Source organism: Felis catus, chromosome D4, assembly GCF_018350175.1.
Source record: "Felis catus isolate Fca126 chromosome D4, F.catus_Fca126_mat1.0, whole genome shotgun sequence".
In the NCBI taxonomy this organism is placed as follows: Eukaryota; Metazoa; Chordata; class Mammalia; order Carnivora; family Felidae; genus Felis; species Felis catus.
The window spans coordinates 26,029,315-26,044,984 of NC_058380.1; the positions used below are offsets into that span (position 1 = coordinate 26,029,315).

The following is a 15,670-nucleotide window of genomic DNA, read 5'->3' on the forward strand; positions in this document are numbered from 1 at the left end:
TTTTCATATCTGTCATAAAAGTTTTTATATTCTGCCTTTGACAACCGTTAGTGTATTTGTCTCATCTCCCTGTTAGAATGCCCAACCTTTGGGGGAAAGATTCATGTTCTACTGGGGGAGACTGCATGGTTTTGAAACCAATCTGAGCTTGCCTTAGCCACTTTCTAGCTGTGTGGCTTTGGGCAAATTACTTCACATCTCCAGCACTCAGTTACCACATTGCCTAAATGGAAACAGTGATGTCTGTCCCCAGGTCCAGCAGAATGTCTCGATAGGAGAACATTTGTACAATGCTTAACACAATGCCTAGCACACAGCAGATGTGTAATTAGTAACCGCTGACACCCTCTTCTCCTTCTTCATCCTTGAGTCTTCCACAGTGCCAAACACAATTCTTTTCACACAGATGCTTGCCCGGAAATGAGGGGTAAAAAAGAATTGAAAGATGCTACGAGTATTGCAAAACCCTTTGAAGAAAGTAAACAGTAACATTACTTTTAAACTATGAGTTCTTAATTAAGAATATTAAAGAGGAAATACCATTGGTCTCTGCTTTGCCTATTAATTGGACAGAAAGCCCTCTAGAGATGGAAAACAGTTGAGATTGAAAACATCTTGTCTGTCACCCTCCATCTTTCGCATATTGGCCATGTATCATTGGTTATGAGCTCCGCTAGAATTGGAGCAGAGTCTATAGCCATGGAAAGCAGCCTGGGAAGCTGCCATGGAATTCTAGACCTTATAAAATGCCCACTGTTCTCCCATTGTGCATTAAGCTAAGCACTTGGCCCTTTCTCTTGAGTTCAGAGCTTTGCTCATAAAGACTCCAGCCTGCTTTTCTGAGATTGGCTCAATGGTTCCATGAGCCTTTCCTGAGTGGCCCACTTGCCTAACACTTTGCTCATCCTTCCCATCACCATCACCATCTAGATCCCATTCTGATCTAGAACATGTATGCCAGAGTGTGCGCACAGAGAAGATAGTCAATATGTTTACATTAGACACAGGTCAGGGAAGCCCTGAATGCCCACTGGTCTGGTTTCTGAATTACCCCCACCGAAACCTAAAGGTGTCTTTCACAATGGGAGCATCCATGTAGATGGACATCAGTAAAGCCCAACTATCTTGAAGAAGTCAATTAGGAAAATGTGATGGCTACCAGTTTAAGGTATTGAAGGAAGGAAAGTTTCCATGGAGAGGGCACAGGAGTGGAGGGTTGCAAATGATAAGACAGGCTCCAGTGTAGAAGCCTTGGATGGAGGCTTGTGCATACAGCTTCAGAAGGGGAAGCAGGGTGTGAAAGGGATGTTCTCCATCCTTAGGAGCAGGAGGAGCTTTGGAGCTCACGGACGCAGGGTCAGAGGGGTAGACGGATAAGACTCTCTGGCCCACCTGCCAGGATTTTGTACCATCACTCTGCATAATTATTCTTGAAAATATAAACATTGCCAGGGCTGACTGACAAGTATTGTTCCAGCAGGGAGGGCTGTCAGGGCAAATCAATCCAATTCCACCACATGCCAGTGTGTAAAACAGATATAATTTTGGCTGTTAGGGGCTGTCAAAGCGAAGGATGTGCCGTATGTGTATTTTGAAGTGTGGTGTTCCCTTCAGTCTCACAGCTTGAAAGATTTCTGGGGCTTTCCCCCTCCCTGGATGTTTTCTACAAGAAGTTTTTGGATTTTAACTTCAAATAACTCCATCGCCCTTATCTGTGGTGACATTGGATTTCCATTAAGCTCCATTCCTGCTCCCTTACCCCCACAGCTGCCCTGCTCTCGTTCAGCACAGGAGCCTTGAAATTCGGTTTTGGATGAAAGGGTCCTTTGCTGCCACTGGATGTTGTATGAGGCATCCACGTAGGAAACTGATACCCTCTCAGGATGTAAAGTCACTTGCGAAGTGTCTTGCCCATCACTGGACCCAATGCCAGGCTTAGCCCAAAGGCTTATGACGGTCTGAGCTTCATGGACCCCTTGGGAATCCCTGGAAGTCTACTTCCTCCCTTGGTGGCTCAGTGCTGTGGTGAGCATCAGAGTTGAGGCCCTCAGAAGGTGGCTCACTCAACATCTTTCCTCACTCTTCCAGAATGTTTCTGTATCTCTTAACCACTGTACCCTAACTGGCTTCCACAAGAATCTCTTCTGCCAGTTTCCTTCTCTCCCTTCCTTCCTTCCTCCCTCCTTCCTTCCTTCCTTCCTTCCTTCCTTCCTTCCTTCCTTCTTTTCTGTGCCTATTTAATTCCTTACTCTCTACTATTCTCCTTAACTTACCAGCACCCTTAAATCTCTCCCTCAAACTCCCCCAGCCCCATCCTCTAGATTTGCCGCCATGCTATCTCTAGACTGACCTTTGTGCCCTGACCCATCCCCTACTCCCTTTTACCCCCATCTCCCACATGTGCAGTCTCTACTCACCGCCTCCACTTCTTCCCACTTATTCCTGTGCCTCCATCAAGCCACCTTCTGCTCCTCAGGCTCATTCATGGCCCTTTCTCAGGTGTACATTTTGGTCACATGGTTCCTTGTTCTCTGTTTTGATTACCTGACATGTTCTAGGCCCAGCAGTGAGTGTGGGGGAAATCGTATCCCCAAAGCATTCTTGCATATGCGCTTAGATCTTGATTTTTAAGCCATTATGATGAGATATCGTCATATCTTGCAGCACTTTCACCGAGGGTAGCTTTTGTGTCGTGTGTTTATTCCATATGGAGTTTGGCCACAAGAACGACTCTGAGGAAGATCACTATTTGCTCTCTAGACATCACTGAGGGCATTGATCCCCTGTGTAAAATCCATTTGATATATTCCTTCAAAAACTAAATGCCATGAAGAATCTTACTTACCGTAAGGAGTTTCTCTGCTTTTAAGTATGGGCAGTCAAGATTTTGTAAATTACTGTGTTTCTCTTTTGGCTTCTGCTGCAAGGACGCTTGGAGTCAAATTATGACTTAATGTGAATGACCACGTGGGACCCTCGAATCTGCACACTTGCATTTCTACTAATATGTCTCTTAGCCTTCTATTCCACTTTCCCTGACTCGAGTTTTGATTTGAGTTTTTGTTTTTCTTCGCATAGTCACAGCAAGTACTGAAAAATCTTTTGTGAATGAAGCAAAGGTGTTAGTAAAAGATACGATAGATTCAAGTATGTGTGTTTTTCTGCTTCTTTAGGTTGTGGGTTGCTTGATGACAGGGGTTACTCTGCCTATTCTTTTGCTAGGCCCTAGAAAAATGTCCAGGCTATAGTTGGTGCTTTGTAAACACTTACTGAACTAAATTGATGAAAGTCAACCCACAGCTCGCTAGGTGGACAAAGTTGAGCTCACACAGTTTTTCTTTCATTTTGTTTTCTGTAAGAAAGTCAAGGCAGAATATTGTAGTAGAAAGAATTTTAGCTCTGCCTGTCACTGGTTGGACCACCTTGGGTGAGTTACTTAGCTCGTCTGAGCCTCTTTTTACTTTAATCTGAAAATGGAGATAAGGATACCCTACTGGACTGCTGTTAAGATTGATAATTCTTGTAAACCTCTTAGCGCATTTTCTGGCCCATAATAGCAATGTGCACATGTTAGGCCCCTCCCCACTTCCCCATTTCATTGGAAATAACACTTGGTAAAGGATAAGTGGATTGCTCTATGACCACAAGTAAGTCAATTAATTGTGGTGTCATCTGTAAAATAAATGTGACTGTTGACCTCATTCAGAGAGATATGAAAATTAATTGATGGTAATGCACATTTGGATTTTTTGCTGAAAAGTACTTAAGAATGGCTCAGTATTATTATAAGTTCTATTTCATCATTAATATTATTTATGAATATTTGGCCTTGTCTTCTCCTGGTATGTTTTATGTCTGTGGTCTTAATTGCATTTATTTCCAATTTAGTACCAACTTGTATTTTAATAAAAATGTAGATGAAATTGAAAAACATAGTTCCAGTCTTTTATGCAACTTTATTTTTACAAGGTGGATGATTTTACCTATTTCAGTATGCTGCCCACGAAACAGACATAAAGATGTTTAGTAAATAGTATCTGTTCATCCTACTTAAAATCAAGCTCAGGTATTTTTCAAGGTATTTAAGTTTTAATTCTTACTTTTCTCACTCTTATTTTGTTGACAATTTTCTGATGAAGTTCTTCATTATGAGACATTTGGTCCATTTCAGAAGATAAACACGAATGTTTCAAGTATTTTATAGAAGACATGTTAGCTAGATGAAATCCCTATTGCCATTTAACATCAGGAGGCCCTCACTGCCTTCAGTCTCAAAGGGGGGCTTGTGTTACAGAATCCAGTGTCCCTTCTTGGTCACCGTCTAGCTGTGTGGCCCTGGGGAAGACGTGTCACTTGTTGACTGTCAAACATGAGGCAGTCAGCCTCAATAATCTTTAAGTTCTTTTGCCATTACAGTGTCAGGTCCTTTGCAATGGAACCGCTGAAGGTGATCCCTCCATTTGGGTCTGTAAGGAAACAGAGAGACCACATCTACTCCAGAATATTATCTTCTAGAATTTAATCCTTTTTACTTTTCTTCTCAGAATTTTAAAATATGCTTCCTTTTAACTGAAGATCACTTAGTACCTGGCATATATTAGAGATTTCAATTAATGACTCAATTTAAGGTTCATATGCTGAGCAGGACATGTGCCCTGGGCCAAGGGGGCTTTCTGTAAAGCCCCATTACTGAAGAAATTGGAAGGACATAGTTCCAATTTCACCCTTAAGTGGGTAGGGTTTTATTGACTTATTTATTTACTTAGTTAGTTAGTTAGTTTTAGAGTTAGTAGTAATAGATACAGACGTGGATGAATACTTCATCTGTAGCCTGCGTGTGCATATATAGAATATCTGCTTCTGGGAGATATCAATACCAGGAACGTGATTTAAACCATCTGAAATTGCAAGTGTCTCCGTAAACTACTGCAGGTACTTGTGAGAAAACGCATTTGTCAGTGGTTGTAATTACGTGATACTAACAGAAAACTGGAAATCTACTCAGTTCTGGTACTCCTGAAGCAAATGACCAAGGGCCCCAAATTTCCACTCTGGAAAATTCCATTAATGACAAAGATGTCCGGATAGTTTTAGCCACTGATTATTATTGCTGGTCATCAATTTCTCTCTGATTTTATAAAGTAGATTTATTCATAGAATATCTAATCACATGCTTTGTTTTGACTGTATCAGGGTACATGGATCGGTCTGCAGACCACCTGAGTTTGAAGGTGTATTTGTTACACCACCTGTATCTCTTACTGATACCTCCTTGTCTTCAGGCAAGGTGAATTTTAAAGAAAAACTTTCCTATGAAGACTTTTTTAAAAATCAACTCTCTTTTTGAGTTTTCCTCCAAATGTAAAAAATTTATATGCTTACCTGATAGCTTATTTATCATGGGATCTTTAGACTCACTTCACTCAGAATATTTTGTATAAAACGAATCCAAATGTTCATAGGGCCCTTAAAGACAGTGTTATTCAAAGTGCTAGTCCACCGTGACGTAAAGAGCTTGTCCAGAATGTGAATCAGTGCATGTCTTCCTTCATTAAGACAGTCTTGCTCCCAGAAAAAGTCACCTTAATGCCATTCAGACCGCCAGACCAAACCTCCCGATGCCGGGCTCTTAGCTACAGCACTGAAAGACTCAGGATAAATGGAAGTCCAGGGTTTCTGCAGCTTAGGCAAGTTACTGAACTTCTCTGCGCCGCAGGCCCTGAGAATGGAGACACTGGTAGGGTGGAGGGGGAGAGTGTAGGCAGGGGAGCTCAGTGGATGAGAGGAATAACCAGCAATGAGGGGACAGAAATGGTGTGTAGACTGATGGCTCCATAAAGTAGATACTTTGAGATAGCTGGAGCTCTAGCTGAAGAGAGGGGGTAGTGGCCAGAAATCAGGCACACAGGCGCTGAAGTACCTGGGGTTGAGGTTGGAGGATGGCCTCCATTTGAGGCCATGGAGGTCCTCGGGGCATAGCCAAGATTTTATTTGAGTCAAGGAGGGCCCCATACTCTCTTGGAAGAGATTAGGAAGAAATTCTTAGGTCAGTGAAAGGAGAGCTTCAGGTTCATTATTCTCTCCACCCCTGACCTCTGAGAATTTGGCTGCTTTGTGGCCTATAGGATTGTTGTCAGTTAACTGAAATGATATGATTAAATAGCATTTATCTGTGGCTGTTATTACCGTTTGATACATTTTTTCAATAAATATTTTTATTGTACCAACTGTATGCAAAACACTGTAAGGCCCTGTCAGGAATGTAAATACAAACACAAAAGTGTTACCTGTGCTTCTGAGTGGCTTCTAGTCTTCCAAGAGAGAAATTCTGTTGAGAGGGACTACATTGGCAAAAGGCCACCCTTCATATAATCTATTGTGTCCCAAACCAACAGAGCGAATTAATGCAAAATAGCCCATTTCTGAACGAAAAGATGCACTTACTGCTTTCAAGGTCAGTATAGGAAAACTGGTCTCATCAAGTTTAGTTTTGAAGGTGATGGAAATGTGGCTTTACCCATAGCTTTAAAAACTTAAACTTATTTCCACCGATTTCTTCTCCTATCTGAAATTTTTTTTAAGTGTAAATCAAAAACGAAAAGAAGTTAAATACTTGCCTTGACATGATGAAAGTAAATCAAGTGGCAATTTAATTCCCACTGAACATGTGACCACCATGGAGTTAAATATTAGATTTAAATATGGCAGCTAATTCTCTGCAAGAATTACATTTGTCTCTTTATATGGGCACTCTACCTAATGAACACATTTCTCTTCTCTTAAATTCAGCCGTTGCTACTGGAGCATGAGAAATTAATATACATTCTTATATTCATTAATATTGTTGCTCATAAAAGACCTTTTGATTTTTATCACCCTGAGTTCCCAGAGGCCCATGGAAGCCGTCATTGCTCCAAACCACATGAATTATCGGGGGAAAAATCCTATTAAGGCCAAACCTTAATCACCGCTTGCATTTTACATCAAATTGTATCTAAAAAGGAACTGTAGAGCATATCCATCAACAGAGAATGAATAAATACATGGCGGTATAGTCCTCTCACAGAATATTATAAAGTAGTAAAAGCAAAAGGATGACTACCACACACATACTGGAACTCAATGTAACTCAATCTCCAGGGCGTTGTTGGGTAAAAAAGGCAAGATGCGAAGAATACACATTCTTGCATCATATCTCATTAGGGATATAACGTTAGTAGCAAACCTGTAGAGGAAATGAGTAACACAAAATTCAGGGTAGTAACTGGGCCCCAGAAGAGAGTGGGGAAGTGGATACAATCAAGAAAGTCCCACTGGTAGAGCGGTGCTTTCAACATACTAGTGATAGTCTGTTTCTTAAATGGGATGGTGGGCTTATGGGCATTCATTTTAATACTATTATTTCAACTACAGAATTTTGATTTATATTTTCTTGTGTTTTCACAATGCAGTTCACATTCAAGTTAAAAAAAAAGACTTAAAAAAATTTTTTTTAATCTTCATTTGTTTTTGAGAGAGAGACAGAGTGTGAGCAGGGGAGGGGCAGAGAGAGAAGGACACACAGAATCCAAAGAAGGCTCCAGGCCCTGAGCTGTCAGCACAGAGCCTGACGTGGGGCTCGAACCCACAAACCGTGAGATCATGACCTGAGCCAAAGTCGGACGCTCAACCGACTGAGCCACCCAGGTGCCCGCCCCCCCCCAAAAAAAGACTTTTAAAGAAAGTTCATCAAATTAAACCACAGTAATAAATCTTCTGTGTGCTCAGCACCTGAGACATTGCACAAGACTATAGGAGATAGATAGGGTTGCTTTTAAACTCAGGGAGTTTCCAGTTATGAAATGAATGGAAGACATAAGCCAGAATTCAACTAAGCACAAGTCATGATATAATATGAATTCAGAGAAGGAGGTCGTCGGTGGTCAAAGTGGTCTTGGAAACTCTCAGGAAGTGAGAATTTGAACTCACCTTTGAAGGGTGAACTAAACAGAAAGGAAGCTGGGAGATTATGTTTACTTTTTATTCTATTGTTTACATATTCTATTTTTCTTGCCATGTGTAGCACAATTTATAACGGAAAAGAAACTGTGGTATGGAAGAAAAAAAAAAAAAAACATTTACTCTGGATTCAGACCTGAATTCAAACTTCAACTTCTCTGTTCCCATGCCGTGAATCACTGGAGTTTCTGCAGGCTCGGTTTCCCTGTGTACAAAATGCAGAGAAGGTTGCTTCCCAGGGCTGTGCGAGAAAAATGAGAGAATACTGTTGGCTGGACATTCCAAGCTCCAGAGGGCGTCCCGATCTCTTTTTAATACTGCCATTCAGGGACGAGCCTTCCAGAAAAGAATGGTGGCCAATGGGCTGGTGGAACCCTTGAGCTGAGAAGTTCAACATTTGATGGACAGGGTGAAGAGCCACATACTCCCACTATGGCTCTGTCCTCCACAGAGTCTCCTTTGGGGCTTCCCACTGGCTCTGTTCTTCTGAGAAATGCTTTGCTCTGCTCCCCTCCTTGCAGCTGATGGGCTTCCAGAAAGCCTTGGCTGCCTCCTGCCTTGTTCCTTGGGGAAGTGTATGGATGAATTGATGTGGGCCAGCTCCACTCTAGACTAGAGGGGGAAATATTCTCTCTTCCCACCATGCATCTATTCTTATCACTTCTTGGCATTGGATAACCAAGACTGGGGACATGATCTTAGAATGGGCTGGGGAAGCCAGCCATAGCACAGCCTAGACATTTCTGGAAGGAGAAATGAGTCTCAACCATGGTCTAGCCCACCTCAGCAGGAGGCTAAAGCTGGGACGGGGACAAATCTTTAATTAGAAATGCCCAGACCTTGCCTTTGCCCCTTGTGTCCTTTGAGCCTCTTTCCCTCAGGAGTCTGAGGCGTCTTAACAAAGAATTAGGGATTCCTAGCTCTCTCTCTGCCTTTCCCCACTAGACACATGACTAACAAGTATATGCAAGGTGTCTGGCTTACGAGAGGCCTGCTATTAATGTCCAATCCCTTCTCATCTCTCCCCTTTCCTAATCTGGGAAGTTCATTAATGACATTCCGCAGCCAACGAGGAGGTCGCTACTTGATTTCTATCGAAGATGACCATTGAGTCCTGGAAAGCAAGCCAGTGCAACCTCCCTCCAGCCATTTGGGCGGACTGTGAGGATGGATACTGAGTTTCTCCTCTGGTTTGCCAGTGCAGAGGGGCAGAGTCTCTGGCCTGCACGCTCAGGAGGCAGGCCCCTGACTCCCACCCTCAGCCTTTACCTCCACGTGCCTCGATTCCAATTTCCATTCTGTCTTTGTTTTCCAGTTGTTCAACACATCAAGCGACATAACATTGTTCTGAAAAGGGAGCTAGGCGAAGGAGCCTTTGGAAAAGTTTTCCTAGCTGAATGCTATAACCTCTGTCCTGAGCAGGACAAGATCTTGGTGGCAGTGAAGGTAAGAGAACACTCCAGAATGTCTCATTATCTGTTGTCGCACTAATGTGTGGAAGCGCATTGTGTCATTTTGTATTTGGCCAATTCAGGAGCCAATTATGTCTGCTATGGTGGATGTGTTCGAATTTCCTGTACCCAAATGGACAGCGGGAAGGGTGTTTGGGGCACATCTAGCTGTCTGAGCTTCTTCTCAGGGCCAACCTGTCCATCTCCAGGCTGTGAATAGCTTTGGGCTACTCTGACAAGTCAATGCTAACTCAATTCTGGGTGGAGGTCGGTAGGGTCAAACAGAATTCACCCAGCTAAGTCTTGGAGACTCAATCTGTCTCCTCAGATTGCTTGATGCTGATGCCAAGCTCAGCTAGAGCTTGTCTCTGGTGAAGGTTCTAGAAGGGAGACCAGAGTTCACTTTTCCCTCTCAGCCTCTGCTCTGCTGACGTGTTCTGTTATACCTTACCCTGTCCCTCCCAAATGTTCCCAGAGCCCCAGGACTGTAAACAGTGCGGGCAAGACTCTATCCTGGGGTGGATGGAGTCTCTTGTAAATTCCACTACCCTAGGAGATACAAGGTCTTACTGAAATAAAAGAGTCTGAAAGTCCTTACTTCTAGCCATTTCCCCCAAAACTCAAAAAGGAGACCTGGCCTTCAATAAGATAAATATTACTGGAGGGGAACAAAAGTTCCACTGAGTTCTCTAAAACACAAGAATTAACAAAAATAGCGCAAAAGACTTGAGCATATCTTTTACATATGCATTGTCAACATTTTAAAAAACAACTCACCAAGGTATTGAATAATATATGCAAACCACTTAAAAGAGGCATATATTTATTAAATGAATTAGGTGGCAAAGGAATGTAGACTTGGCTAGCATAATAAAATGCAACTTCTTGGCTTAACAGAAGATGACTGGGTTTTGTTTGTTTCTGCCAAACACAGAATGTTTACATGAGTGGCGTTTGTTTACTGGTTATAATCAGGACAACCTTTCATGTTTAAAAAAATCAGATGTATATTCCATTACTGTTGTACTTAGCATTAAAATACTCTGGTATATACACAATAGGTCACTGAGGAGAGAGGTAAAATTCTTCTTGAACTTTCTCATCCTGCAGATTAAACACAGTTTCTGTTAAAACTCATCCAAAGGAAAAAACAGTGCATTTGCTTTCTTTATCTTCCAAAGTAACCAGCATGAGTGGATGCTCTTAGACGCTCACCAGAGGTTTCTAAAAGCTGCATTTTAAAGTGACTAAAGGACATGGTGGCCCATTTGGTTGAGCATCGGAACTTGTCTCAGGTCATGATCTCACGGCTTGTGGGTTCGAGCCCCGCATGGGGCTCTGTGCTGACAGCTCTGTGCCTGGAGCCTACTTCAGATTCTGTGTCTCCCTCTCTCTCTGCCCCCCCCCCCCCAGCCACCCGCTCGCACTCTGTCTCTCTGTCTCTCTCTCTCTCTCTCTCTCTCTCAAAATAAATACACATAACAATAAAATAAAAATAAAGCGAATAAAGAACAGAATTTTCTAGGGAGGGTAAATGTAGTGTCAGTAAACATCATACTAAGTTAAGCAAATGGAAGGGAGAAAGGGAGCCAGAGGAGAGGAAACAGGAAGGAGATGCTAGAAAGATGTGAGGTCAAGTAGGGTAGAAGGTGTAAAATAAAAATCTTGCTCTGATTCTGGGGGCGGGGGTGGGGGGGCAGGGGTTTAATTCCTGCTGTTGCGATTGCTTCCTCTTTCCTTTCCTTTACCCCAAAAGTTTGTTATTTTTTAAAGCACAGAATGTTCAGAACATTTGGCAGGGTTATATCTGCAGGCTCTGCTCTCTTCTGCCGCTCTTTTTTCCCCCTTAGGATAAATGGGACCAAGAGGTGCCTCTATTTTTGTAGATTCGTAGACTGATAAAACATGAGAGCTGGAAAAAGCTTAGGGAAGAGCTGATCCTAATCTAGTCATGAGTTATACACAAGGACACTGAAGACCATGGATTTGTGTTCTGGGCTCATGTTTCCTCCCACTGATATCTGGAGACCACCCAGGGAACTAAGTCAGCCCATCAGATTCTGAATTCAGATTCTTGAGGTCAGAAGGTGAGACTCTTTGAATGTACAAACATTCTGGGAGATTAGAGAATCCTAGATGATCGTGTAGGAGTAGCTGAGGGACCTCGGCCAGATAGGGAGAAATTTCCAGTGGGTATAGCTTTTCTTTTTGGTATCATTTCTTATTCTCTGCCTACTTCACTGTATTTCTTTGAATGCCCTCGAAGAGAGGGCGTTGCATGGCTAAATCCAGGGCACCCTCAGCTCTTGGGTTACATTTCCTTCCCAACACATGCCAAAATAAGGTTTCAGGGCTTGGGCTGGTGATGAAAGATCAGCCGGCATCAGCCGTGTGTAGCCAGTGGGGCATGCTTCCACGTGGTCACATCTCCCTTGGCTACTGTCGGTGAGGCTTCTCTGGTTTGAATCACAGTCACGGCCCTAATCCCACCTCTGACCTAGACCCAGGACCTAGTCCTCATAGACACCCTGGCTTTGCCCAATAAGTTCGCAAATGAATGACCTATGAAGAGTGCTTGTTAATTAACACCGCTAAAAACAAGCAAACAAACAAACAAGAGACAAGCCAAGGAACAAAAACTTGGATTTTTCCCTTTTATCAAATCCTGACTCCTCCTCTGCCAGGTCCTTCTTGTTGAAATTCAAATGCAACTGTTGTTTCAAGCAGAGAGGACAAAATGCCTGCAGCTCAAAAATGCAGTTCCAACTTCAAGGTCGCACACCTAGGAAGTCTCAGCTCAGTGATCTTGCATGTGCAGTTTTGTTGAAATCAAAGGCTTTGTTTATGTTCGCTGGAATGACTTCAAGCTTCAGAGAGGATGCCCAGGTTAATTTTCCGGGATCTGCAGGCTGCAACCTCACAAGGAAGGAGTCGGATCTTCCACAGGCTCCGGATGAATGGATCAGAATAGCACATGGGCCTTTTACAAAGCTGCTGTCTCCAGCCCAACCTGCTCAATTTTAGGGCTGCGAGCTGGCCAATTGAAAGTGTGTTCAAAGACTATCCCAGGAGCCTGGGAGGAAAACGTCTATGGTTCCGGCCCTAACCACAGGAAAGCGAATTTTTAAGGAATGAGACAAGCTGAATGCAGCTTCCGGGGCCTGCACAGACTGTCACCTCTGAGGAGTGGCTGCGGGAGCTGCTTCTCTCCCATTGGAGGCACCCAGGGATGTTTGACAGGCTTTCTGCCCGTTGCCTAGCAACCCCGGCAGCATTGATTATGTATGCTAAGAAATTGCAGCTATTGTCCTTTTTCTTTCTCTAGAAGGAGCTGACTGGTTTGAAATCCAAGACTTTGCATTCAGACTGACAGATGTCAGTTTCCTGTAAATTCTGGCGTCGCCTGCCCCAAGTGATTTCAGAACTGGAGGGATCCACGGAACCGATTTGAGACGGAAGTGATCCTAAGGCATGTGTAGGGCATTCGAGGGTGCAGGAGGGCTGAGCGTGCCTCTCCCTTTAGAGTATCTGCTTGTTTGGAGCCAACCAGACTGACCTTTTCTTGATATTTTTGGATGACCTTTGTTTTTTAGTGAATAGATTTGACAATTATTTTTTTTTCCTCTTTACACTGTATTACAATTGAAGAGCCCATAAAGAGAATGAGAAGCAGAGAAACCAGTCTTTGATCAGAATGAGTTACTTTACCTTTAAGTAACTCAATTGCCAAGGAAACGCTTCATGGCAGTTTCCCTGCATTAGCTGTGGGTGCGTTAGCTATTTTTGGCTCTCTCCAACCTGCATTTCAATAGCTACGATGCCTACAACATTTTCTTGTACTATGAATGCATGCGGATTTTTGTTTTTTAAACAGAGCCACAAGTGCGCTTTGTAGGATTCATGGCCTCTCCTCCCCCTCTCCACTAACTCAGGTGTATTTCCAGAAACATAAAATGCTGCACACGAGAGAGACTTTAGAGATCCTACAGAACCCAAGTCTCATGTTTTATAGATGAGAAAGCCAAGACCCAAGGAAGTGGAGTGACTTCCTTGAGGGGTAAGTTAAAGTGAGTGAGAGGCACCAGCACGGGAACATTTGAGACTAGAAAGGACGAAATCTGACTTCAGCAGGCACTTCCTTTGGGATTTTTGCATTTCATGTTTCTGAATATCTTCTTGTTAACAGAGGAAATAAGGATGATTTTCTTCACCAAGGGTTTTGGAAGAGTTGACTGATAAGCCCTCTGGCACACTACCGTTCGGCAGCCCCAAAGTCACATCCAGCATGTTTTTCCATTCCTGTGTCTGGAGAGCCCTACCTCGCCCCCTCGATGCACACAGCTCCCATTAATCCATCAGCTCTCCGCTCAGGTTGCTCCTCTTTGGAGATACATTCCCTTGCCTGCTCCCCCAGCTAAGTCAGACCTCCCTATTACATGCTAGTAAGGCATCTGCCCTTGTCCTTCACAGCATTTGTCAAGGTTGTGCATTCTATATGTACCCGTGGGCTTAGTTAATCAATGGCAAGATTGTGGTGTGGGTCTCCACCGTTAGAGCAGTATTTTTGAGGGCGAGAACCATGCTTTTTAGCACATTGTCTAATATCTAGTAACATGGAATCAGTGCTTGTTGAGTGAACAAAAGGATAGACGGGTGGACAGATAAACTATAGAAAAAATAGCCTTTGAAAAAGTGAAGAGTCTGCAGTTGACGTTTCTAGGTAAGGAAATGATCTGATGAGCTACTGATAATCATAGAACTTTATAGCTGAGAGGCACTGTAAAGATGATATATAGAGGATAGTGTAATCTAATGAGAAGTCATTTTAGAAATGATTGAACCACTATGCAGATATATAGAACTATTAGCTGATGTTCTTTAGCTTAACTCCCACCTTTTGTGAGGGAAGAAACGGGAACCCAGAGAAGATGAATGACTCATCCAAGGTCACATAGCTTGACCAAGGTCACTTAACGTCAGACATAGGACTAAAACTCAGGCCTCCCCATCAGTATGATGCTTACCATGTACCACACTCTTATTGACTGAGTTTTGCACATGCCCTGGTAGACCAAGTTGAAGAAATTCAACACAGTGCCACTTATCAAGTAACACAAAGGTATGTGCTAGTTGTGCTCATTTGCGTGTAAGGTCGACAGATACTTTTCTTGTTTTCCCAGTAGAAACGTAATTCGAGGAAATAGGCAGAAATAAAGAAAACTGGATTCTGGAATGAATGTTAACAAAACATCACAATTGGCTTTGAGGAGAAGAGCAGTAGACTGCTCATTGGAAACCTAACTCAAGCTGGTTTAAGAAGAAAAGGAAATTTATTTGTTCAAGCTACTGGTATCCTTGCTTCAGGGACTGATGGATCCAGGAAATCCGTTCTCCCTGTCTCTATCTCTCGGGTCTGCTTTCCTCTGTATTGACCGTATTCCCAGGCAAGTTCTCCCCACACTGTGGTGAGCTATCTAAGCAACAGCTCTGGGCTTGGATCCTGCCATCCGGCAACCCAAAAGAGAGCTCCTCTTCCCCAACAATTACACAAAAGTCCAAGGGCCAACTTCCTACTGGCTAGTTGTCTTGAGTTGGGTCACCAAGTCCTCTGACTCTTTGGATAATAGTCTGAATATCCAGGACTGGGTCACGTACATATTCTTGCAAATGGATGGTGGGTCAACTCTGCACAACACACATGGACTGAACGTGGGGAACCATGCTTCCCTGAAAGAATATGAGAGATTCTATCCCTGAAGAAAGGGGTAAAAGTCTGAGAAGAAAAAAAAAAAAAAGGAATATGACCAACTCAAATAGGAACTGCAGGACAGCTAGGCCTCACTGCTAGAACAGTTGGGATCTGAAAACTCACTCTGGATCTGAGGTGGCCCTTGTGACTGTGCCCTCTTTATCCTCTCAGCAGGAGACGCCAGGGACTGTCCTCCAGGCTTCCCTGCTGATGGAGTATAGCTATCTCTTGCCTCTGCTGCTTCCTAACATTTGACTTCTGCTTCTGGGCCAACTGCTGCTCACGTAGTCTCTGTGCTCCCCCCCACCCCCACCCAATGCAGATTGCTCAAGAAGGAAAATACTGTGTGTTCAGTTGCTCTGTTCTGTCTTCATGCCAGGCCACCTACCTGTGGACCAACTATCCAAGGTGGTCACATGGCACAGATGAGGCCATCTGTGGGGAAGAAGCAACTAGAGCCAATTATCTCAGA

The 15,670-nt window shown here is 43.3% G+C and overlaps 1 protein-coding gene across 2 annotated transcripts in view; it reads left to right on the forward strand.

The window, feature by feature from the left end:
- NTRK2 (neurotrophic receptor tyrosine kinase 2) overlaps nt 1-15,670 on the forward strand; it is a 335,632-nt gene that overhangs the window by 239,121 nt on the left and 80,841 nt on the right. For both annotated transcript variants that reach the window (XM_023242219.2, XM_023242218.2), the window contains one exon: nt 9,314-9,444. In XM_023242219.2, the coding sequence (XP_023097987.1) occupies nt 9,314-9,444 (131 nt within the window). The remainder of the gene's footprint in view (nt 1-9,313; nt 9,445-15,670) is intronic.